The sequence below is a fragment of the Plectropomus leopardus genome, chromosome 4 (genome assembly GCF_008729295.1).
Source record: "Plectropomus leopardus isolate mb chromosome 4, YSFRI_Pleo_2.0, whole genome shotgun sequence".
NCBI lineage: Eukaryota > Metazoa > Chordata > Actinopteri > Perciformes > Serranidae > Plectropomus > Plectropomus leopardus.
In genome coordinates, this window is record NC_056466.1 from 6,655,460 (window position 1) to 6,679,467 (window position 24,008).

The 24,008-nt window shown below is 39.1% G+C and overlaps 1 protein-coding gene across 1 annotated transcript; it reads left to right on the forward strand.

Annotated features, from left to right (window-relative positions):
* Positions 1-2,609: 2,609 nt before the first annotated feature.
* chrnb3a (cholinergic receptor nicotinic beta 3 subunit a) lies at positions 2,610-19,276 on the forward strand. The gene is made up of 8 exons (XM_042485487.1): positions 2,610-2,945; positions 10,939-11,090; positions 14,166-14,210; positions 15,953-16,062; positions 16,241-16,754; positions 17,422-17,612; positions 18,169-18,373; positions 18,615-19,276. The coding sequence occupies exons 1-8, from the start codon at positions 2,870-2,872 to the stop codon at positions 18,744-18,746; spliced, it is 1,425 nt and encodes a 474-aa protein (XP_042341421.1). The 5' UTR covers positions 2,610-2,869; the 3' UTR covers positions 18,747-19,276.
* Positions 19,277-24,008: the final 4,732 nt, after the last annotated feature.

Here is a 24,008-nt window from a genome sequence, read left to right on the forward strand (position 1 = left end):
TCTGTCAGATGCTCAGGCTGTCGGACCTTTGCGCCCCCATAAATCCTCTCCCGTTCCTCACACACTATCAGTCCCATGCTAGTTGTCTTTTACACACTGACACAGTGATGCATTTTATTTTGCATGCGAGGAAAATAAAACTGCTAGGCCTGTTGTGAAGCCTGATTATATTCTTGTAGGTACTATTTCTCTCTGTTCCACCACCATTAAGCTGTAACAGAAGTGAACTGAACCGTAGTGGATGCCTCAATTTCCCAACAGTGTATGGAAACTCTCTGCAAGATCAATAACTATATCACCTCATCCGCTCGGCTCGCACAGCAGATAATTAGATAGATTGTGCTACAGTAAGTGCTCACCCTTGCCACTTTACCTTTTATCAGCGAAAGGTGATAGCATTTGAAATAACAACATTAAAAAAAGAAAGTACAACCAGCTCCAGTCTTGTGGGTTCACTTGTACTGGAATCAGTCTCTAATCAGGGTCCAGGATGCCCACATATACATTAAGGTCTCTAATCAGATTTGGTCTCAGGATGTGATGTGACTGTATTGTTCCAGTCATCTGGAATCTTTTTGTTTTCCACTCCAGTGCGCAATGTGCTTATGTCATTAGCATGGATTCAGTTTTGCTTGAGATAGTCTTTGTGCATATGGTCTCACTCATAGTCTCCTGTGACAATAAAGAGCATGGCATGTCTGGTAAGGCATGACATGACACGACATGTATAGTATAAGTGTGTCTGTGTGTAGCTGACTGAATGAAGCATCAAATTGCACTCTCTTGACAATTTACGATAATGTGCAGACTCACTGCCTATAAAAGAATGTGATGGGCTTCAGGGAGGAAACTTGCAGGTCATTGCTTCCTGAAAGATGATCTTAAACCATTTATCATAAACTTAAGTGCTTCACTACATCTTTGAGTGTTACTCATAAAGTAAAGTGGTGAGCAATGACGTTTGGTGTGATCTTTCGTTTGAAACTTTGGGTAGAAACTTGAGTTGGACCCTTGATGAGGTCATGCTCCTGTTTGCAGCAGGGAAAATGTGGTATTTGTCAACCTGGCCCACATTTTTCAATATTTTTTTTGTGTCTTAGTGACTCATGGGAACAACATTTTTGAATTTGGTCCAATATTGAGAGAGAGAACTGTGGCCAGCAGTAGTGAAACAGGCTGCAATCTCCACTAAGGGCAGATGCACTGCATGCAAGGAAGCTTTATTTTTATAGCACATTTCATAAAACAGGGCAATTCAAAGTGCTTTACAGAGCAATAAAATATAAAACATGTCAGAAGATAGAGATTTACAATAAAAAAAGGGTAAATAGAAAAGATATAAAAGAAAATAAAGAAAAGAAATAATAAAATAAAATAAAATACTAAATTATTTACATTTTTTTCTAAAAAAAAAACCATTTAAGAGTAGCAAAAGTGCAGACAATAAGTACAGAAATAAAAAGATACTTTAAATTACTTAAAATTAAGTTTAAAATAAGTTTGCAGTCATTAGGGTAGAGTAGATATTCAAAATTGACAGTACATGAGCTGACTTTGTCATCTGGAGTTGGATGGCATGACATCAAGGTGGGAAGCAGACCACTGTTCACATGTTTTTTACTGATACATCAAAAGCTTCTCCAGCTGTGATTTTGCCAACATAAATGTCTTTAAAAACCCAAAACTGATCTTTTCTACTATAGCCAAGTGTTTTTGTGCTATGTAAAAATGTAACGTATCTGAGGTTTGCAGACACCTGCAATGCCAACATTTTTTTTTTTTTTTTGGCAAATGGGTTGGTACAAGAGTGAGTCACTGCTTTTAAACCTGGTATTAGATTACTCTTCAAAGAAATACCTGGAGTAACAATTATTCATTAAAAGTACAGATTTCTTTCCAGAAAATGACTTTGGTAAAAATCATGTACTATAATATTACTTAAGTAAAAGTCATAAAGTTATTTAATGATGTTGTCATATTGTTATATCAGTGATATTTAATGCACTTAAGTGTCAAAAGTAATTTTATGAGATTAAAGCACCTTAGTAACCTTAATCAAAGTCATATTTTAAAGTTTTAACAACATCAGTTAGCCAATTTATTCTTTGGTATATGGTTGCAAACGACTTAATCATATTTGTATTTTGTAAGCATGTTAACAAAACAGAACTTGCACATCTCCTATCTTCATCATTGGCAAAATCTTCTTTGTGATGAAGTTAAGTCAGACTAACTTGGTTTACTGAAGTTGCTAACACTTGGGAAAAGCAATGTAATTCCACTTGTCATTTTTTTAGTTGCAGCAACTTCATAAAGCTAAATTTTAAGTAAACTTAACGATTACATACAAAGTAAACATAATTTAAGATTAATAGTTATATTTACTGTTTCCAAGATTATTTTAAGTAAGATCAACTTGTCAGATCTATCTTTTATTTATTTATTTATTTATTTATTTATTTATTTATTTATTTCCCTCTGGATAGGTACCAGATCTGTCTCCATCCTCTGACGGGCCAGCCCTCCTCCGTCCCGCCCTCAGTCAAGCTCCGCTCCGGCAGCATCCGTCTCTGCACCGGGACGCACACAAACACGGGAAAAGAGGCTGCGGGGAAACAGAACAGGCGACAGAAGAAGAGGAAGAAGAAGGGGAGAAAATCACACTTGCTGCTGCTGCCCCACATTGTGAAGGCGGTCCGTGTTCTACAAAGCCACCAACAACCATCTGTCCTTCATTATTTAAAGTGGACAGCACGGCGGTGATACTCCGGAGGTCCCACTCGACTGCTGAAGTGATGCGCCCTGCAGGACTGTGTGAACAGTAAAATGATTTGATCCTCGCTTTGGATACATCCAGTCGGTGCTGTTGATGATAAGACGGAGCATGAAGTTTGCGGTTGCGGTGTTGTGGTTCTCCCTGGCTCTCGGGAAGGCTACTATGCAAGGTAAGAACCGGGAAACACGTCCGTCTTTAAACTGTTGAAGCTGCGCTGCTGCCCGTTAGCATCTCATTTATCCAAACAAAGCGTAAATTGACTTGGCGTGCAGGAACATTTGAACCTTTATGATGATTTTGGAGCGTTTTGCGCGATCAAAACACAGCATCCCACCACCTCACAATCTCAATCTCACAGAATAAATGACCAGCGCACACAATCCTGCCCAATGCTTCTTAACAGGGAGAGATTTTTATAAAGAAGCTGGCATTTTGTAAAATTCAGATGTTATTGCACTTTTAACCGTGTGGGAGGCAGCAGGACAAAATGTTGGGGTCAGGTTAGAGGAGCACGTTCATGATTTATTAAAGAATAGGAGCGCAGCGCCCCCCTGGGGATGTGTGACAGAGCAGGGTTGGATATTAGCTCCAAGAGAACAAAAGAGGACAATAAAAACATTGAAATGAATGGGAAAAGAATTCCCTCACATAATAAAGCTGTGACTCAGGTATGGCCTTGTCATGAGAAGTAAAGAATGAAATATTGCGTCGCTGTGGGGTTGAATAGGAGATGTAGACACCTGGTTTAACTACTGTGTTTTCTTGTCTGTTTCTTAGTGTGTGTGTGTCTGTCTGTTTGTGTGTGCATATGTTGCTGTTAGCTTTCTGTTAAGCATTTGCACCACTCTAATCTTGAGATGGAGTGGCTCTTGGCAGCACATGCTGTAAATCTCTTTTGCTGAATATTTATGCTGCATATGCGTATATATGTGTGTGTGTGTGTGTGTGTGTTATTTGGGGGGAGAGAGAGAAGTGATAACAACTTGATGAAAATGATTAATCCACCTTCAGCGACCAATTAGCTGTCCCAGTGTCAGTCCACAATTAAGTCAATGAGGAACTGCATTTTAAACTGACACTGATCTTCCTGCAGAGGAATTATGCCAGCAGGTTGGCATGCCATGTCATGCTGGGATTTTAAAGGTTCAGTTCACCCAAATTAAGAAAATAGCAATTTCACTTACCTCTAATGCCATGCAGACATGTCAGATTTGATCTGGTCAGGTTTTCATCTTGTGCCGGTTAATCTTACATCTCATAAAGTGAATCAAATTTCCTTTGTGGCATTCAAAGCTTCCTGAAAGTTGCCTTAAAAATTCAACCACATTAATTTCAACCACATCTGGAAAATCCGCAAACCTTGTTTCCCATAGGAAATATGTCTTTGGTGGAAAGTAGTTCAATTCACAACGGCTAACAGCAAGTCTTTGTTGTGTATGTCTAGGTTGTGCAGATCCATTCCAATCACCCGAAAAGTGTTGGCATTGTATGTTTCTGCAAACCACAGATACATTACCTTTGTACGTTATTATCTAGGGGATATATTGAAATGTTAAGCTACTTTGTACGATTTGTAGGTGTGGTTAGGTTAGGCACAAAAAAATGTAGGAATGACCATGGTTTGGCATAAAATCCCCACTTTTGGTGGCACAATATCTGTAAAATAGAACGCTTTCATGGCACTGTACCCGGTGGTCAAATTGAGGAGTCAGCAAAAAAGACCCACGTCAAGTGGCTGAATAGCCACTGGGAACACAGCAACGACATGCTAAAACAATTCAATTCAATTCAGTTTTATTCATAAGGCCCAATATCTCACATCACAATTTGCCTCAGAGGGCTTTACAGTTTATGACATCCCTCTGTCATTGGACCCTCACAGCAGACAAGGAAAAACTTCCCTGAAAAACAGGGTAAAACTTGTAGAAACCTCAGGAAGAGCAATTGGGGGATGTCTCTCTTCCTGGATGCAACAGATGTGTGTACAGAACAGATCAACATAATGTTGACAAATAAAACACAACCAGTATTGTTGTTTGTTGGTCTGCAGCTTGGCAGCCATCTAGGTGCCACCTAGGTGACACACCATCTCCTCCACCATCTGATGCCAAAGTCAGCCTATATACTACGCCACTTTAGAAACACTGATATAATATGATATGAATAGAACAGAATGCCTTTATTGTCATTGCATGAGAAATGTATTGAACTGTGAAGTATTTGTGTAGAAACATGCAATACCCTTGCATGCATGTTCTTACGGAAACTGGGCTGTAATATCACACACATGCAGTTACCTCTGGTCATGTGATGCTCAGTGTCTTTGATGTTCACTGAGTATGTGTGAACCAGCCTGTGTTGGCATGCATGCTCACATGCTGTGCAGTAAATGCCTCAGAGGCATTATGACTGATGGGGTTAACTGCTGTGTAAAGTCTTGGCTCCCCCAGAGGTACCTGTCCTGTTGCATTGTGGGTATACCAAAGCGGAGCTGCAGCTCAGATTGTAGAGCTTGCTTCCATCTCTCTGTCTTTAGGATTCTCTCCTGATTCTTGTCTTCAGAAATGTCCCTCATCCATCAGATATCAGTGAGAGCTACAATAAAAAAAGGGCAAAACCACAAACTTAAACGGTCTTTTGTTTGCACAAGTATGTAAAGAAAAAAAGGGTTCCCCTCTGTTTCCCTTTCATCTTTTTACCCCTCTCAGTGGTACATCCTGCTGTTGTTCCACAGAGAACAGAAGGTAGCAGCAAGGTGACCATACTACTGTGTCACCCATGGGGTGTTTTAGATTGAGGAGGAGGCAAGGTGTTTGTTTGAACACTAGGTCACCCCTGTGTCTGGATCAATCATCTGCACACTGTAGGTTCTCTCTCTTACACACACACACACACACACACACACACACACAGGATGCATGCATATGTACAATGTCTTGTTATGCCCTCTCTATACACAAATAGATACACGCTAACACATCATAATTTCCCCACGGAGAATCAGCCTCATCCCCCCAGCTGTACCTTCTAATCAATACTATCCCCTTCACCTCTGCCAAATTGACCACACACACACACACACACACACACACACACACACATGCACACATGCACACACATACACCCACAGTCAATCAGTCTCTATCAGAGGGAAAGAGCGGGCTCCTGCAGAGGACTCCATCCCTGCGGCGTTGAGGGGATGGAGGCGACGAGTTGGGCTCCTGTCTTTTTGTTGATGAGGATCTTGAGGCAGAGCTTGCTTCCTGTGGAGATGGTAGATGGGATTCAGCTGACTGTTTCAAGCTTTTACAAACTGAGTGCTTTACATGGGATCTGATGCAATGGGTGGTAATGTGTCTGAATCTGAACATGCTGCGTACTTTAATTTCAGATTACAACACACTCAACAGGAAACCGGAGGAGACAGGAACACACCCTTAAGCACTCTGAGTTTTCTCATTTCAGACATGTACATAGTAATTGAACAGTGCACATGTATGTTTGTCTTATTATAATTCATTGAAGAGACCTTTAATTTAAACAAAACCATCAATTAATTGATTTTAACAGCTCCAATATTGTTCAGTAACCTTTAAAAACAGATCAGTAACCCACAGTGTTACACTGGATGACGTGTTCCTTCAGCCTGTTGTCACTTTCAGGTCATCAAATATAATCGCTTTGTCACGTGCTTTGATATTAACACCAAAGGCACACTGTAGCATCTTTATAAGATGCTCTAGGCTTCAGCTACCTATGATGTAAACCCATCTGCAGCAATGCTTGAAGCTGAGAGAAACTGACTTGTTAGAAAGAGCGAGAAAGACTGCATAGAGCCCGAGGGAGGGAAGTGGATGAGTAAAACCAAAGCAAGTCTTTTACCCAAGAGTCTGCACTTTGTGTCCCATGCAAAACTAAAAGTAAATGTTGTTTTAATATAATTTACATATGGTCATCATGCACTTACATCACATAACAGATGTACTTATTTTAACCCCCAACATGATCTTTTTTTCTGACCAGATAGTTTTGTTGCCTAAACCTTACTGCGATTGTTTCACAACATTAACCACATATCACAATCTGATTTTATCTGTGTGTCACATACAGTCACTAAAGGATGCTCTGTGCATCACTATGAGGTGCTGAGGGGTGTGAAAAAGTGCTGGTATTTGATGACCTATCCATATCCAAATATTCCAAATATTCACAAGAAATGTATATTCATTCACCACTGAAAAAAAGTTTCCAACAAATCCACAATTTACTCTTGTTTGAGTAAAATACTTGCTAAAAACTACTGTGCACAGCTGTTTTAGAACATTACTGAGCCTTTTATTAAAAATAAAATTGATCTGTGAGCAGCTGAAACAAATGGGCTTGGGGCCACAGACAGCAATGCAACTGCCAGAAAAAAAATGTTTGCATTGTGCATTTCTGCAAATGATGGATACATTACATTGGCATGTTATTATACTGTGCAATATCTAGTTTTAACAACACTGTGGTCAACATGTGGTTAGGTTTAGGTACAAAAACCACTTGGTTACGGGAAAAAAATGTTTTGGCTTAAAATCCCTGCTGTCGGGGGCACAGTCCTCAATGGAGGTGCAGGAATGTCTCGTTAAAAAACAGCCACTTTTCCTGGCACTATCCTCACTGGGAAAAAAAGTGATTGGTTGTACAAAACACCCACATTTGGTGTGTTAAAAGCTGCTAGAAACAAAGCAATGGCAGAAATTTTCTTTGTTAGTCTCTGATAGTGGTCTGCAACTTGACAAGTGTCTCGCCTCGAAGACATGCCATCGTCCGTCCCCTCCACCTTGTGATGAGAGTCAGCACATATATTTTGCCACTTAAAAAATGTAAAGTTATTGTATGTATTACATCACCTCACAAACATTGATATGATATAATGAAACATGCAAATGTAATTTATTCATGGTTTCCTGAAACGTACAATGCCAACGTTATCCTCTAGTGACCAGGCTACCGAAATACCCCCCTTCAAACGACATCTTAAACGAGAAATAACATACACACAATAAGATAACGATACGGCCATTACATTCTTTCTTTCATAAATATTAAAATTCAGTGCCAGAGAAATTTGTATCTCTGTAGTGTGAATTGTATGAGGTAATATATGTAGCATGTTGGATGAGAAGGGTGTGCTTGTGCAGTGCAGAACCTTGTGCTAAGAAACAAGCTGAAAAGGGAATTTGCTTTCTCCTTGCTATCTGTTTCTGTCTGTTCTCATTCCCCTTGCCCCACTTAACTTCTCCTTCTGTACCAACCTCTACCCTGCCCCCTCGCTCTGCCTCGCTCAGACACTGAAGGGAATTGCTCTGGGTCACTCTGTCTCACTCCTTCCCTTATCAGCTCTCTCCATTCCTCCACTCCATCCCCCTTGTTTGGGAGGCTGTTGATTTGAACTTCTCTTTTCTGTCTATCAGCCTCTGCCCTTGTTGCAGCAGTACCATTGGCAGTGCCCGATATCGTCCTCTTATGTAGTCGAATGCTTAGAGCTTTGAGTTGATAGTTACTGTGGGAGGCTCTGTTGTGAGGCTCACGTATAAATACCACATAATGCTCTGAGCATCCAGCAAATGCTGCTGTCATCTGCATCTCTCAGAGTGAATTACAATGAGTAACAGGGACGAGGTTTAGTGTCTTGCTGAAGGACAATTTGACGGAACATACAGTACAGCTCCTGAACGGCATGCTGGCTGTCAGAGGAATCAAGTCTGCAAACTTTAAGCTATTGAAGTGTTTTTGAACAGTCTGACTATAGACTTAATCATTCGTTTTTTCCGAATCAAACATGTATCTCGATTGTTTATTTCCATCTGAGGAGTTAAGTCGAACCAAACTGAATTACACATCATACATTTTTTATTCTAAATTTGCAAATCATTTTAGTGTGTTTCCTTAATTGTCTACGAAACATGTCTGATATCTCCCAGCTGTCTGCAAACACCACAGACTGGTGGCCGACGAAGTGAAAGTTCCTTCATCGCACCGTCTCCTGCTCGACGTGAGCATCACTCTTTAACTGACTATTATGTCTTGTGCCTGGCTGCACAAAGCGCTCCGAGCTCAGCTCGTCTCCCCTGGCAATTGTCCTGTCTGAGGTGATCATGTCAGCGTGATCATTTTGTCAGCCTTGGGAGCTTAGATGCATTCGCTCGGCCATGACCAGCTGTCAGTCCAGGGTTGACACTGTGTGTGTGTGTGTGTCTGACTCTAAGGCCTTGACTTAATTTTTCTCTCCACTTACTTTGGAGACTCTGGAGATGTGGTTGACTTTGTTCATGCATGACTTTTTCTCTGTATGTTCTTAAACATGAAAAAGATGAAAGACATTTATGTGCACATCTGTCTGTGCACATAAATATTACATGCATGTGAGGGAATTAGCCATATAATCAGGGCTGTTTTCATTATTGAATAATGCATTTTCTTTTCTTTTATGAATCAAATTATTTACAAAATGTCTAGAAATACAGGGAAAATTGCCCAGAGTCCTTGATAGTGCTCTCACACATATTGTTTGGTCCATTTTGTTGTTTGGTCAGTCCACCACTTTGGTCCAGACTAAAATATCTCAACAACCCTTAAATGGATTGTTAGCATTTTTTTTAATTTTTATTTTTTACTGATATTAACGGTACCCAGAGAATGAATCCCATCACTTTAGTGACTTTCATTCCTTGGCATTGTGAAGTTTTAATTTGTGCTTTTAAGTGCAGTATCTTGACAACAATTGAATGGATCGCCATGAAATTTGGCGGACCCTAATTTTACCCTCAGGATGAATTGTAATAACTTCAGTTTCACAGACATTTGCAAAAAAAATCTCAGTCCATCTGAAATCTTTGTTTTTGACCAAATACCTACAATTTTGAGATTCAGCTGCACTTTGTGTTTAGTTCACATGCTAGCATGCTTAACTAAGATGGTAAACATAGTGATGATAACACCTGCTGAACATCAGCATCTCAGGACTGTCATTGTGAACCTCACAGAGGCAACTCAACGTCTTAAGTGACAAGCAGCAGCAATGTAAGTCCTCTATCATTAGGTTTGGGAAAAAAACCTAGTAACAGTACCTGCATTTGATCCTTTTGGTACCTGGATCTAGAAAAAAAAATGGTTTTGTATGTTTTTTCTTCAAATTGATTTAATGTGGAAATAGCCCACTACTTTAGCAACTACAACCCATACAGGCTGCAGTGTGGTGAATTTGTGTCTTGTGTGTATGACAGTTACAAATACAGTTCAGCATTGGCAGAGATGGCAGTTCAGTATAGCAAGATGCCACCAAAATGTTCAAAAGTAAGCTATACTGTATGGTGGCCTTTAGGTGGCCTTTAACACACTTATAACGGATATTGAATGAAGTGGAACAAAAAACCACATTAAATGAAGTACTCAGTTGTTGTCGGTATCACTGGTATTGGTGTTCATGCTGGTATTGGTATCATAATTTTTAAATACTCAGCTGTATCAGTCAGTATCTGCACAGGATCCATTCAGGCACAGTGTTGAGTGTAGGTCTCTTTATGTTCTGGCTGAACTTACACAACAAATCTCATACACAATCATTGTAGTTGCATTCATCAAAGGGAAGAAAATAGACTTTAACGTTGTGTTATCAGTGGACACGGAAGTGTCACCAAGCATGCCGATTTTCCATGGAGCACTGCTCGCCTCCTCTCAGTGTCCAACTTAACCAACTGGCCTGCTCACACAGGACACGGCCAGCTTGCAGTTTGCAGCAAATGCTTTGGTGTTTATTTTAGCGAATCTGACAAGAGGACATACTAATAACCTATTATGTGTGATATAAAATATATATTAAATATGATTTGATTACAAGTGACCTGATTATGTTAAATTGTAGAATATGCATCCCATGCTTTTACAGCTATGTCAGTTGTGTTCTGCATCTGTATAATCACACATTTAGTCTTTTTAACTTTATAAAACACTTTCACAATTACTCAGTTTCAAAATTATTGCCAAAGCGTATTACTTAATCAAATAATCTTCTAATTTCAGCACTACTTCTAATCATATCCATAGCAATATTCTAATGAGCACTAACATTTTCTCCCTATTTTGTTCTAATCACTTCTTTCTTCTCCTGCTCCCAGCAGCTCAGGAAGACTTTGTGTCGCTGGCCGAGATGGAGGATTCCTTGCTGAAAAACGTTTTCAGTGGTTACCAGAAGTGGGTGCGGCCTGTCCAGCACGCCAACGACACCATTACCGTACGCTTTGGACTCAAAATCTCACAGCTGGTCGATGTGGTGAGGAAACAACATCTGCATATGCAAACACACATGTAGGAGGCACATAGCATGGAGAAATGTCAAGTTTTTTTAAGAGAGTGGGCCTTCTGGGCTGTGTCTAAAAGCACATGTAAAGCAAGGCTCATACATGCTTCATTACAACTGTTCAATTATACACATGCTGATGCACACACAATAACACAACACAAGAATGAATGCTTCCTTTGTGTAATTTATCATGGTCAAATGTCTTTGTTTTTAGCTCTTTCGTTATCATTAAGGCCAGTTTGTGCTGTCATAGTTCCAGTTATTGTGCTGCATTGAGAAAGGGAATAGGTTTATATAAAATGGATAATGAGCAAAATCATCAGGCTGTTTTTGTCCTAAATTCTCAGCAAAATAAAGATTTAAATTGCTATATATACGGGGCATTCAACAGATTTTGATTTGAACATCTACATCCTATTCGTGTGCAGCTGCCTGTGAGATAACTTTGCACTCTAAATTATATTGACAGAGGCAGGGCGGAGGAAGAAAAGTCAATAAATTCAGGCTGACCTTTGCAAAGCCGATCAGAAACTAGATGTAGCTGAAGCAAATAAAATAAAATGCTGAGAACATGACCTCAGTGTCCTCACTAGTAGCTCTGGCTCTGTCCATGCTATACATTATGTATCATATTAATATTATATAGATGAGGGTATTTTCAACCGTCTCTGCAGTGATCACATCCTGAGCGCCCTTGAGCAAAGTGGAACCAGACATCGAGGCTCTAATGCTTCCAGGAGACCAACGCAGCAAACAGTCTTAAGCTGTGTGTACCTGTTAAGGAAGCTCTCTGCAGAAATGAAAATTGGCTTATATGATGTGGTTAATAGAATCCTGTTATGGTCTTTTGAGAATCAGAGGGTTATATTTTTGGAAAGAGAGAGAGAGGAAGGCAGGAAGGGAGAAGGAGAGGAAGGAAAACTCACCAGAACTGAGACACACAAGAATATAGTGTACAGGAAAGAAGTGTAATTATTTTTGAGAGAATAAAGAGGCATGGAGGGAATAGAAAAAAGTCAATGAGAGGAATTGAGTTGAAATTGCTCAGAGGTGGCTCATCATCTGTTTAGGATGGTACAGAGAGTTACTGTTGAATGTTTAAGTTCAAGTGTGTAAGATTTAGGGAAGTTTAGTGGCATCCAGCAATGGGGATTGCAGATTGCACCCAGCTAAAACTTTTTTACCAGTTAGAATTCCTTCAGTTTTGATTGTTCAGGAGGTTTTTACCAGGAGCCAAAATATCTGCAGAGATCTCTTCCTCTCCTAAACGAATGAACTAGGTGATAAAGACCAGTAAAAACACTGAATAAAGCAGTGTCACATTACAAATTAGTGTTTCTCCTATACTGTTTGGCTTGTCAGAGATGTGACTCTTAACCCAACACCTTTTTATGTGTGCTCACCTTTATTCTCTGATAACTTAAGATCCAGACGTTCAGGAGGGTTTTTTTTTTTGTTTTTTTTTTTTTTTAATCCAGAGGCGAATTATCTGCAGAGATCTCGTCCTCTCCAAAACAAATGGACACTGTGATTTAATCTGGTATTTTTCCACCCCTTCTTGTCACTGAGGGGCTTCTAATTACAATGGTGACACCAAAACCTTAATGGCCCCAATCTAGAGCCAGTGTTTGGTTTGTGCATTCTGGGCTACTGGTGGTGCAACATGGTGATCTCCGTAGACAAGGACCCACTCCCCAAGTAGATATAAAGGGCTCTCTCTAAAATAACAAAAACACATTGATTCATGTTTTGAGGTGATTTCACCCTAAAGAAAGCTTAAGTATTATAATATATTATATATATGTCACCCGAAATCCTACACACTGGACCTTTTAGAGGAAAACACAACAGGTAACCAGGGCAACAGAAGGCTAATACAAAGACAGGAAATGAAGGTTAGGACTGTAAGACACAGACAGGGGTTGTCTCTTGAGGGAGGGCAACAGAGGAACTATACTATAGAAGCTACTCCAAGAAGAGAAGTGTGAGGATAAATGAGGAGGAGGATGAGGAGCTGAGGGATTTAAAGTGGCAGAGACAGGAAGAGAGTAAAAAGAAGAAAGGTTAAAAGAGAGGTCCAAAGTGGTCTTTCATGGCAGCAGAGGAAGTAATGAGGCCATCAGGCTGAGAGGAACCAAATCACATTTATTATTTAAACAAGGACACACACACACAAACGCACGCACGCGCACACACGCACACGCACACACACGCACACGCACACGCACACACACACACACACACACACACACACACACACACACAAAGCTGCTTCCACAACCCCACAGAGGGCCACATTTTGACTACATCAGCCTTTGATGTTCGTACTTCTGCCATGCTGAAATAACATTTAAAGGAGTGCCATCTTGTGGTAGTCTAACTTGACTACTGTGAATAAAATAATAATAAAAACATCTCAGATCAATTTTTGTTCAGATAAGATAGGTATGCAATCATGTTTGCCTCAGTGCTTTGCAGAAGAAGACAAACCGCAAAATCTATTCTACAGATTTTTAATTTTCTCTGGTTTTACTCTTTTTGTTTCTGCAAGGCTTTTCTTGCACAAAAACTCAACTTAAAACCTTTCTGACATCAAAGAAATCATCACTGTCTTTGTCTCCCCACTTCTATTCCTCTCCATATCTCTCTCTTTTGTATTTGTACACTATAATGTCCACACTTTGTATTGAGCAAATGAGGCAGCAGTACTTTTAATACTGTAGTACTGCCAGTGATTTTGGTCACGGAAGAGTAAATTGTGCTTCTCCCGCTCATTAAATGCTGTATATCCTGAAGCAATGCACTTCACCCCCGGGCTGTTCCAGTGTGCTTTCTCAGTGGCAAGCAAGACAAGCAATTAACCCACTTTAGAAAAAAAATCTTTCTTTTTAACTAGGTTTTAGTACTTTCCTTCATCCCACTCAACTCTTTGTCTCCAGCTTGTGGTTTGCTCCTCACCTCCTCATTAGCCTCTCTTATCGCTCACAGTGAGCACCGCTAAGATGTATAAATAGTGAAGAAAACTTCTTCCCTGTCTTCCCGCAGGATGAAAAGAACCAACTGATGACTACAAATGTCTGGCTCTGGCAGGTAAAAATTCTGAAGTGCTATTTTCACATCTGGGGATTCTTAAAGTGTGCAACATTTTAAGACCTCCATTACTGAGGTTGTTAGGTTGTTATGATGAGTTCATTTTAACACAGTTTGATATTGCATTCATCGGCTGCAATGTGCTATGATAGCCTATATAAAATGTGCAATGTCACACATTATGAAGTGTGATTTCACTGAAGGACTATTCGAGCAGAGCTCACAAATGTAATATACATATTTATTTCTTTAATATGCACATATTTCAAGAAATTGCAAGATATTTGAAAAGAGCTCCATATATTGATAGACTGTTGTAAATTCCACGTGTAATTGCTACTGGAGATATAAAATATGTTATATGATCTGGATTCTAATTTCTGCATAATATCATATTATAATATATTCCATAATATCTGCTTTGCATAACAATTACAATAAACTTACATCTGATTAACTGTCCAATTAATCCAAATAGTGAAAGCAATAACTGCATGTTTGAGATTTTTTTTTTTAGTTTTTTGTGTGTGTGTGAATATTATATCAGTAAAGAGTTTTCCTGGTAGTTTTAGGAACTTTATACACAATTCTCTGCATGCATTATATATTCATATTTAAATTTTTAACAATCATGCATACTTAATATGATTCTCTTTTGGACAGATTCAGTGTTCTCTTCTCCCCTCTTGGCCATCGCTCTATTAGCTCTTTGGTTCTGCAAAACACAGCTGGCCTTATCCTATGAGATTTTATTTCAAAGTTTTTTTTTTCTTGAATAATGATCTAAACTTTAAAAATAACAATTTAATTTTAGTATCTTACACCCCTTAAAATGATTTTGTTACTTTCTTTTGTTTTTTTTTTTGAAGTGGAAAAAAAAACCTGAAAAAAAATTGCTACTTACATACAATATGGTTTGAACGCTTGACACAAATCTAGTCTTTGAATAAACAATGACCTATTAAAATGTATAAGCAAAACATTTGATTCATGTTGTATACTATCATCTTCACTGTGGTGCTCCTACACTATCAATATCCTATTATGGATAGTTTTGGTTAGCAGAGTGAAGAATTTGTCTGCCGTAGTGAAGGAAATTGATGTAGCAGCTTCTAAATCTGATGAACCATCACGTAGCAAAATCATAAGAATAAAAAATAAATAACAATGACTGTTTCACATCTTAATAATAATTATTATCTTTAGAAAATATGCCTAAAAACAGGTGTGAGTGATTAATGTTGATGTTATACCCTTATCTGGGCAATATATCCTCCAGGATACAGAGTTTAAATACCTAATTATCAAAAATTGTGATAATACAAATAATTTTATTTATTAACAAGAACATATAAAATCATCTGTATAAAACAATTTTCTAAACAAAATTCCCCCCAAAATATAATGAACATGAAAAAACAACAACTGGTATGTCATGGCCATCGACTTTGTTCACGTAGAATTACATTTTGGATTTTGCTACCTATTATGAGTATATTTTTGGATGTTGGCATGAAGTCACTGACCTGAGTAGCTGATCACTGGTTTACTGAGGTACAGCAGATTTTGAAGCAGCCCCCAGAGACACAGAGAACACTAAAAAATTATGTTTTATGTCACACTATACTCCAAACTTAACAAATGAAGTTAATGTTGAAAAATAGCAACGCTCTCTTTTAAGCTACCCTATGTCTACTAATGTCTTATCATGTTACTATCACACTTTATTTATTTATTCAAAGGAGTGGGTTGATGTGAAGCTGAAGTGGAACCCAGATGACTATGGAGGCATTACATCCATCAGAGTGCCTTCAGAGACTATATGGCTGCCTGACATCGTCCTGTATGAAAAGTGAGTCATGCAGCTCTCTGCACGAATCATTAGCACATTCTGAGGCATTTCCCTGTCCTCACTGATGTGTCCTCCACTCGATTCGCCTCTTCTGTCCTCTTCCACATTTTACCTTGCCCGTTCTTTATCACTTGTCCATACCACATTACCATTTCACTTTTTTTCAATTGTCTCCCAGTGCGGACGGTCGCTTTGAGGGTTCCCTGATGACCAAAGCCATTGTCCGCTGGGATGGTACCATAACATGGACTCCACCTGCCAGCTACAAGTCCTCCTGCACCATGGATGTCACCTTCTTCCCCTTTGACCGACAGAACTGCTCCATGAAATTTGGCTCCTGGACTTACGATGGAAACATGGTGGATCTCGTCCTGGTGGATCACTATGTGGACCGCAAAGACTTCTTCGATAATGGCGAGTGGGAGATCCTGAATGCTACAGGAGTGAAGGGGAGCAGGAGGGATGGGGTGTACTGGTACCCGTTTGTCACCTACTCTTTCATCCTCAAGAGACTACCCTTGTTCTACACCCTCTTCCTCATCATCCCATGCCTTGGCCTTTCCTTTCTGACTGTGCTGGTGTTTTATTTACCATCAGACGAAGGAGAGAAACTGTCACTTTCGACATCTGTGCTGGTGTCGCTCACTGTGTTCCTCCTTGTCATAGAAGAAATCATCCCTTCATCCTCAAAGGTGGGTTTACTAAATGGGTAAAAGCTGAAGTTAATTTTAAAATTTTCTACTGGGCTCTGTATTTTAAATCCATCCTGCTTTTTCCTGTGTTCACTTATCGTAATTGTAATCTTAATTGCAGCATGTCCTAATTAACACAGATCACAACCACAGCCAGATCAATTACCCACAGCTTAAACTGCATGTCAACTCAATTAACAAAATGTTGACTTCAGATGCATCTTTGTCTTCTACAGAAAAGCAGACCGTTTAAGACAATGACTGCATCCAAAATCACTGACTAACTGTACCCTATACTCCACTGTTCCATATTTTCTCTTGGAGATTATTTTGGCATGTCTTGATGCCTTTTTGTCTGCAAGTATTGTACATTATCTGGGTACATTCAGCTTCTTCTTTTGATGCATTGGCAGTAATTTTTACTCTGTAGCATTTAGGATGCATTGGTTTGTATTGTAATGTATGCATGAAATCAACAACTACCTGACATAACTTTGTCACCTCCTTGGCTATGTCACCCCTTAAAAACAGATTTTATATCAGCTGGTTGTCATTTGGTTAGATAAAGGTTAAATAAATTAATACATGTCAAATCATATTTATTTAATTTAAAAAGTAATGAACCTGAAATTACCATGACATAACCACCACATTTTACTGTCTCCAGGTGATCCCACTGATTGGAGAATATCTGCTCTTCATCATGATCTTTGTCACTTTCTCCATCATCGTCACTGTCTTTGTCATTAACGTACACCACCGTTCCTCTGCTACCTACCACCCCATGGCCCCCTGGGTAAAGAGCCTCTTCCTTCAGCGGCTGCCCAGACTGCTGTGTATGAGGGGGCACACTGACAGGTAATACAGGATCAACAGTTGTTAAAGGAATGGGTAATTATTTGTAAAAAAGTGCTGCTTGCTATAGAGTTAGAGGAGCTTAGCTTAGTTTAGCAGAAAGAATGGACATAGAGGAGAAAGCTAGCCTGTTAGCTATGGAAGCAGTTTTTTTAGGCAATTAGCTGACAACCCAGGAAGTTACCGGTCCTGGGCAAGAAATACTCATTACACATAACCTTATTAAAACATTGAATTGTCATTTTTCGGTTTTCATGTGGATTAAACAAACAAGATATGATGTGTTAATTAGTGAGCTCTACAGGTTCTTTCAGACAGATTTTGTTACGTTTGGACATAGCCAGGCTTGCTATTTTCTTTTTTTCCACTCTTCGTGCTAAGCTAAGCAAACAGTCTCCTGCTGGTAGCTGTATATTGAGCATACATGCATGAGTGGTATCAACTCCCAGTAAGGAAGCGATTAAGTGCAAAATGTCAAACTATTCATTTAATATCTGCCAGTGCACGTTAGTAGATCATATCTAAAATGAATAAGTCAATTAGTGTCCATTATCCTCAGATACCACTTTCCAGATATGGAGATGCGCAGCCCAGAGCTGAAGCCCCGCAAAGGTGCGGGGAGGAGGGGGGCTCCTGGCCAGCAGAGAGGCCCAATTGCAGGGAAAGAGGACGAGAACCAAGCCTGGCTGGCCATGCTGGAGAAAGCCACGAGTTCAGTTCGCTACATCAGCCGTCACATCAAAAAGGAGCACTTCATACGAGAGGTGTGTGGGCAGACTTTGGATGAACGTTTGCATGCATGCAATATTAAAGCTTGTTGTTTGTCGAATGGATCTCATTTGCTTTATAACTACTTATCAAAATGACACAAAGTAGTTCTTGAATGAGGGATTTCATTGTGAAGAAAGTGCTTGAGATTGACACAGATTCCTGTGGATCTTTTATGTTTTGGTCATATCTTCCTTTTCCTTTGTCTGACTCTCCCTCTTTCTCTGTCTCTTTTAGGTTGTTCAAGACTGGAAGTTTGTGGCTCAGGTGTTGGACAGGATTTTCCTGTGGGCCTTCCTCACAGTGTCAATACTGGGAACTGTCCTAATCTTCACCCCTGCTCTGCAGATGTACCTCAGCACACCTTGATCAAAACACACGCACACATACACACACGCACACAAACTCATGAATTTGCTCCAACAGTTTGTTCTTGTTTCCCTGTTTGTTTTTTGGCTGTGACTTATTAATGAAGCTCAAAAAAAAAACCAAAAAAACATTCACACTCTGGGCCCTATTTAGATGATCTATAGCGCATGATCTAAAGCCATGGCGCAAATGCGTTTAGGGCGTGCCAAAATCCATTTTGCTAGTTTAATGGCGGATAATCTGGGCGTCAGAGGCAGCGCGCGTCGCAGAGGGGTTGTGTTTAGACTGAATTAGTGTGTATGAATTAACAAATCTGTGCGTCACTTCCCATTCCGTTTGAAATAAACAAGGTGCACCAGGAATTGGCGGATTGTAATCTAAATGACAGATTTGGCGAATGACAGATGTGAGAGATGTTCTGCTAAATAAACCGAACTGCTTGTTTGCGAGGCGAAGGCGCGCAGGCAGATAATTTGCGGAAGTAGTTGATATCCACCAAAAGCAGCAGAGGTAAAGCAGGCATGAGAGGACGTGGCGGTGCAGGTTCAGTAATCTTTTGGAACCTCCAGAACGGCCTTACAATGCAGAGAAGTGTATAGTGATGTGAGGAGGGGTAAACAAAGCTCGCCGCTCAGCGTAAAAATCAAGCAGCTGATCTCTCAGTGCAGGTGTAGCTGCTGGCGTATTTGGGTTAACTGGCATCGACACACGCAGGTAAGCCTCACGTCTTCCTATGTCCTGTAATGTGCCCTCATGTATGTCTAAGAGACATCCATGACGCATATCAATGTTGTGCAACACGCAAAATGCCACAAAAAAGCACCGACTTTGAGGGCTGTATTGTGATGTTCCACCTGATTTATCCAAACATCTGAACCGCATTGCAGGCGCATCTTGCTTCTGAATAACCCCCCCCCCCCCCCCCCCCCCCCAACCCCCCCCCCCCCACCCCCCCCCCCCCCCCCCCCCCCCGCCCCCCCCCCCCCCCCTAAGTAGCAGGAAACAGACGGCGCCTTTGACTTCAGACCAGTTTTTTATTTGGTCAATGGCGCATTGGCTTTCTGTTCCCTCAAAATAGTAATCCGCCATCAGTGCGTCTGACCACACCTCACTTCAAGACCGACACGCCCAGGGACGCACAGATGGCCGCAGGTACATTTGTCATGTAAAGGACCTGGGCACCAGGCGTGAATCTTTATATTTTAGAAACAAGCTTAAGCTACAAACGTTTACCTCCCTAAAGTTTGGCCTGAAGCCTGTAATGACTACTGTTAAACTGTGGTGTTCTGGATGCAACTTGTCATTCATTGTAAGGTGCATGCACAGGAGTGCAAATGAATGAAAGCAATAAGCCAGTTAGTGTAGCGTGTATGATTTGAATATTCATCTTTGTATAATTGTAACATTGTAATTATACATGCAACAAAATTCACAATATCACTCTAAGAATAATTACTTGTTTTATGTGTCACATGCACCTTGTTGTCCAGCCAACTGTATTCTACTGTAAGTGCTGTGATGATGATGACAATAAAAAGAGATTCAATTGGGGAAAAAAAAAAATCATTTTTCCACTCTTATTTTTGATGAATGCGTGATGCCTACAATTAAGCAAAATGGGCCACTACTCCGGAGACCCAAAGAGTCTGAGAAGTTAAAAACATGGTAATTTGTTAATTTGATGAACTGCAAATTAGTTTGGTAGTGCTGTTTATACCACAGAAGCATCAGGGAATTAAATGTCCGGGGACCTTAAGGTGACACTTGCATTAGTGCATATTTTTGAATAATGTGCAATACACATTAATTATTAAGTTATCCATAAATCCATCCAAGTTCCTTTGCCTGGCAACATTTTACATCTCCTCCTGGGGGATTGTGAGATTTTTGCCATCTTGGACAACATGCTATTGTATAAGTTTTTTGTGCTATTTTGGACGAAATGCTATAGTATGTCTTTTTATATAATTTTGAGAGACATGCTACAATATTATTTTTTTAATGCAATTTTGATGCTTGACTTTTTTGTGCTACTTTGAACGACATGCCATAGTATGACGTTTTTGTGCTATTTTGGACAGCATGCTGTAGTATGTATACAGTATAGTAGTAGTAGTATAGTAGTAAAAAAGTCAAATTTTGGCTAGGATATAGGCTAGTATATTTTGGCTAGTATATAGTTTGGAGAGATGTGTTTTAGTAAACAAAGCGAAAAATAAAGGCCAAAAGCGGCCATGTTACTTTATACTGTTTTAAGGTGCTTTCAGCTGTTTTTGGCACAAACATTTTGACATTTTTGCCACACTATAGCCTTGCTTCTTAGGCCATTTTTGACATGCTATATTATGTTGGTCTTTGACCATATTTGCACGTTTTAATGCTATGGTGTCTCTCAGCACGCTATTTTATGCTGTTTTAAAGTGTTTTAAGCCATTTTTGGGACATGTCAAATTTTGACATTTTTGCCATACTATAGCCTTGCTTCTTTGGTCATTTTTTGACATGCTATATTATGGTGTTTTTTGGCAATATTTGCATGTTGTAATGCTATGGCATGTCTCAGCACGCTATTTCATGCTGTTTTAAAATGTTTTAAGCCATTTTTGGGACATGTCAAATTTTGACATTTTTGCCATACTATAGCCTTGCTTCTTTGGTCATTTTTTGACATGCTTTATTATGTTGGTCTTTGACCATATTTGCACGTTTTAATGTTATGGTGTGTATCAGCACGCTATTTTATGCTGTTTTAAAGTGTTTTAAGCTACTTTTGGGACATGTCAAATTTTGACATTTTTGCCATACTATAGCCTTGCTTCTTTGGTCATTTTTTGACATGCTATATTATGGTGTTTTTTTAGCCATATTTGCACGTTTTAATGCTATGGTGTGTCTCAGTACGCTATTTTATGCTGTTTCTAAATGTTTTAAGCCATTTTTGGGACATGTCAAATTTTGACGTTTTGCCATACTATAGCCTTGCTTCTTTGGTCATTTTTTGACATGCTATATTTTGGTGTTTTTTGACCATATTTGCACGTTTTAATGCTATGGCGTGTATCAGCACGCTATTTTATGCTGTTTTAAAGTGTTTTAAGCTTTTTTGGGACATGTTACATTTTGACATTTTTGCCATACTATAGCCTTGCTTCTTTGGTCATTTTTTGACATGCTATATTTTGGTGTTTTTTGACCATATTTGCACGTTTTAATGCTATGGCGTGTATCAGCACGCTATTTCATGCTGTTTTAAAGTGTTTTAACCTTTTTTTGGGACATGTCACATTTTGACGTTTTGCCATACTATAGCCTTGCTTCTTTGGTCATTTTTTGACATGCTATACTATGGTGTATTTTGACAATATTTGCACGTTTTAATGCTATGGCGTGTATCAGCACACTATTTTATGCTGTTTTAAAGTGTTTTAAGCTTTTTTTGGGACATGTCACATTTTGACATTTTTGCCATACTATAGCCTTGCTTCTTTGGTCATTTTTTGACATGCTATATTTTGGTGTTTTTTGACCATATTTGCACGTTTTAATGCTATGGCGTGTATCAGCACACTATTTTATGCTGTTTTAAAGTGTTTTAAGCTTTTTTTGGGACATGTCACATTTTGACATTTTGCCATACTATAGCTTTGCTTCTTTGGTCATTTTTTGACATGCTATTTTAAAGTGTTTTTGACAATATTTGCACGTTTTAATGCTATGGTGTGTATCAGCACGCTATTTTATGCTGTTTTAAAATGTTTTAAGCTGCTTTTTGGACATGTCAAATTTTGACATTTTTGCCATACTATAGCCTTGCTTTTAATGATATGGCGTGTCTCAGCATTATTTTTTATGCTGTTTTGAGGTGGTTTTGGACATTTTTTTGGACATTCTTAATTATGAGGATTTTGGTCTTTTTTGGCCTTTATTTCTACTTTGTTCAGTATGAGGCTTTCTCTACAATGTACAATATATCATTTTCAGCCATTTTCATGACATTTCAAAATTTTACATTTTTGGACATACTATACTTTGGCAACACGCGTCATGTTGAAAAAAGTCAAATTTTGACACGTCATTTAAAATGTCAAAATAATCAATCAATCAATGAAAATGACATATTATACCTTGTACAGATGCATCATAGTATACAAAGTGGAATAAAGGCCAAAAAAGACCAAAAACCTTATAATTTTGCATGTCAAAAAAAAATGGTCAAAAATGCTATAGTATAGTATGGTGAAAAATGTTGAATTTTGACATGTTTTAGAAATGGCTGAAAATGACATATTATAGCTTGTGGAGATGCTTTATAGTATACAAACTGGAAATAAAGGTCCAAAACATCATAATTCAGCATGCTAGAAAATTGACCATAATCATCATAGTATAGTATGTGGAAAATTGTCTAATTTTGGCATGTCATCAAAATGGCTGAAAATGATGTTGTAGCTCGTAGAGACACGTCCTAGTGTACACAGTGGAAATAAAGGCAAATAAAGGCCATTAACATCATATTATAGCACGTTCCAAAAAATGGCCAAAAATGCCATGGTATGGTATGGAGAAAAAATATCAAATTTTTACATTTGGCATTTTGACATTTTTACAAATGGCTGAAAAATCACATATAGAACAGCATGCGGAGACATGTCATAGTATCCTAAGTTGAAAGACAACACCCACAAACGTAATAATATACAAGTAGCATGTTGGAAAAATGCCTTAAAACGACATAGTATAGTATGGCAAAAAACGTCAGATTTTGACATCTTGAAAAAAAATGCTGAAAGTGACAAAGTATAGCATGTTAAGACGCGTCAAAATAAAGCATGTTCAAAAAATGGCCAAAAACATCATAGTGTCAAGGATCCGCAGCTCTCCTCTTTAAGAGTCTCTGTCTCTCCCCATACGCAGACAGTCCGAACAATTAAATGCCGCCTCAGACCTACAAGAGCATGGCTTGTTTGAGAGGTAAGATATCTTTTCTTTTTGAGTGATGGATATCTAGTAGCGTTTACTTTTCAGTTGACCAGACCAGGAGAAAATCCCTTTACCACTTGGTCTTAGGAAGTGTCTCTGGTCCGTCCTCTCTTGGGGGATCCAGGGTGGCTCAGGGAGTACCTCTGGTACTACCCTCCCTTTATTTTTGTTAGTTTATTCACTTGTGATCAAAACCAGGCAGCAGACAGTTCGCTTTGTCCAGAAACCTGTTTCTTTTTTGTTTTGTTTTGTCTTTAAGCCACTCACCAGAATCTCAAGGAT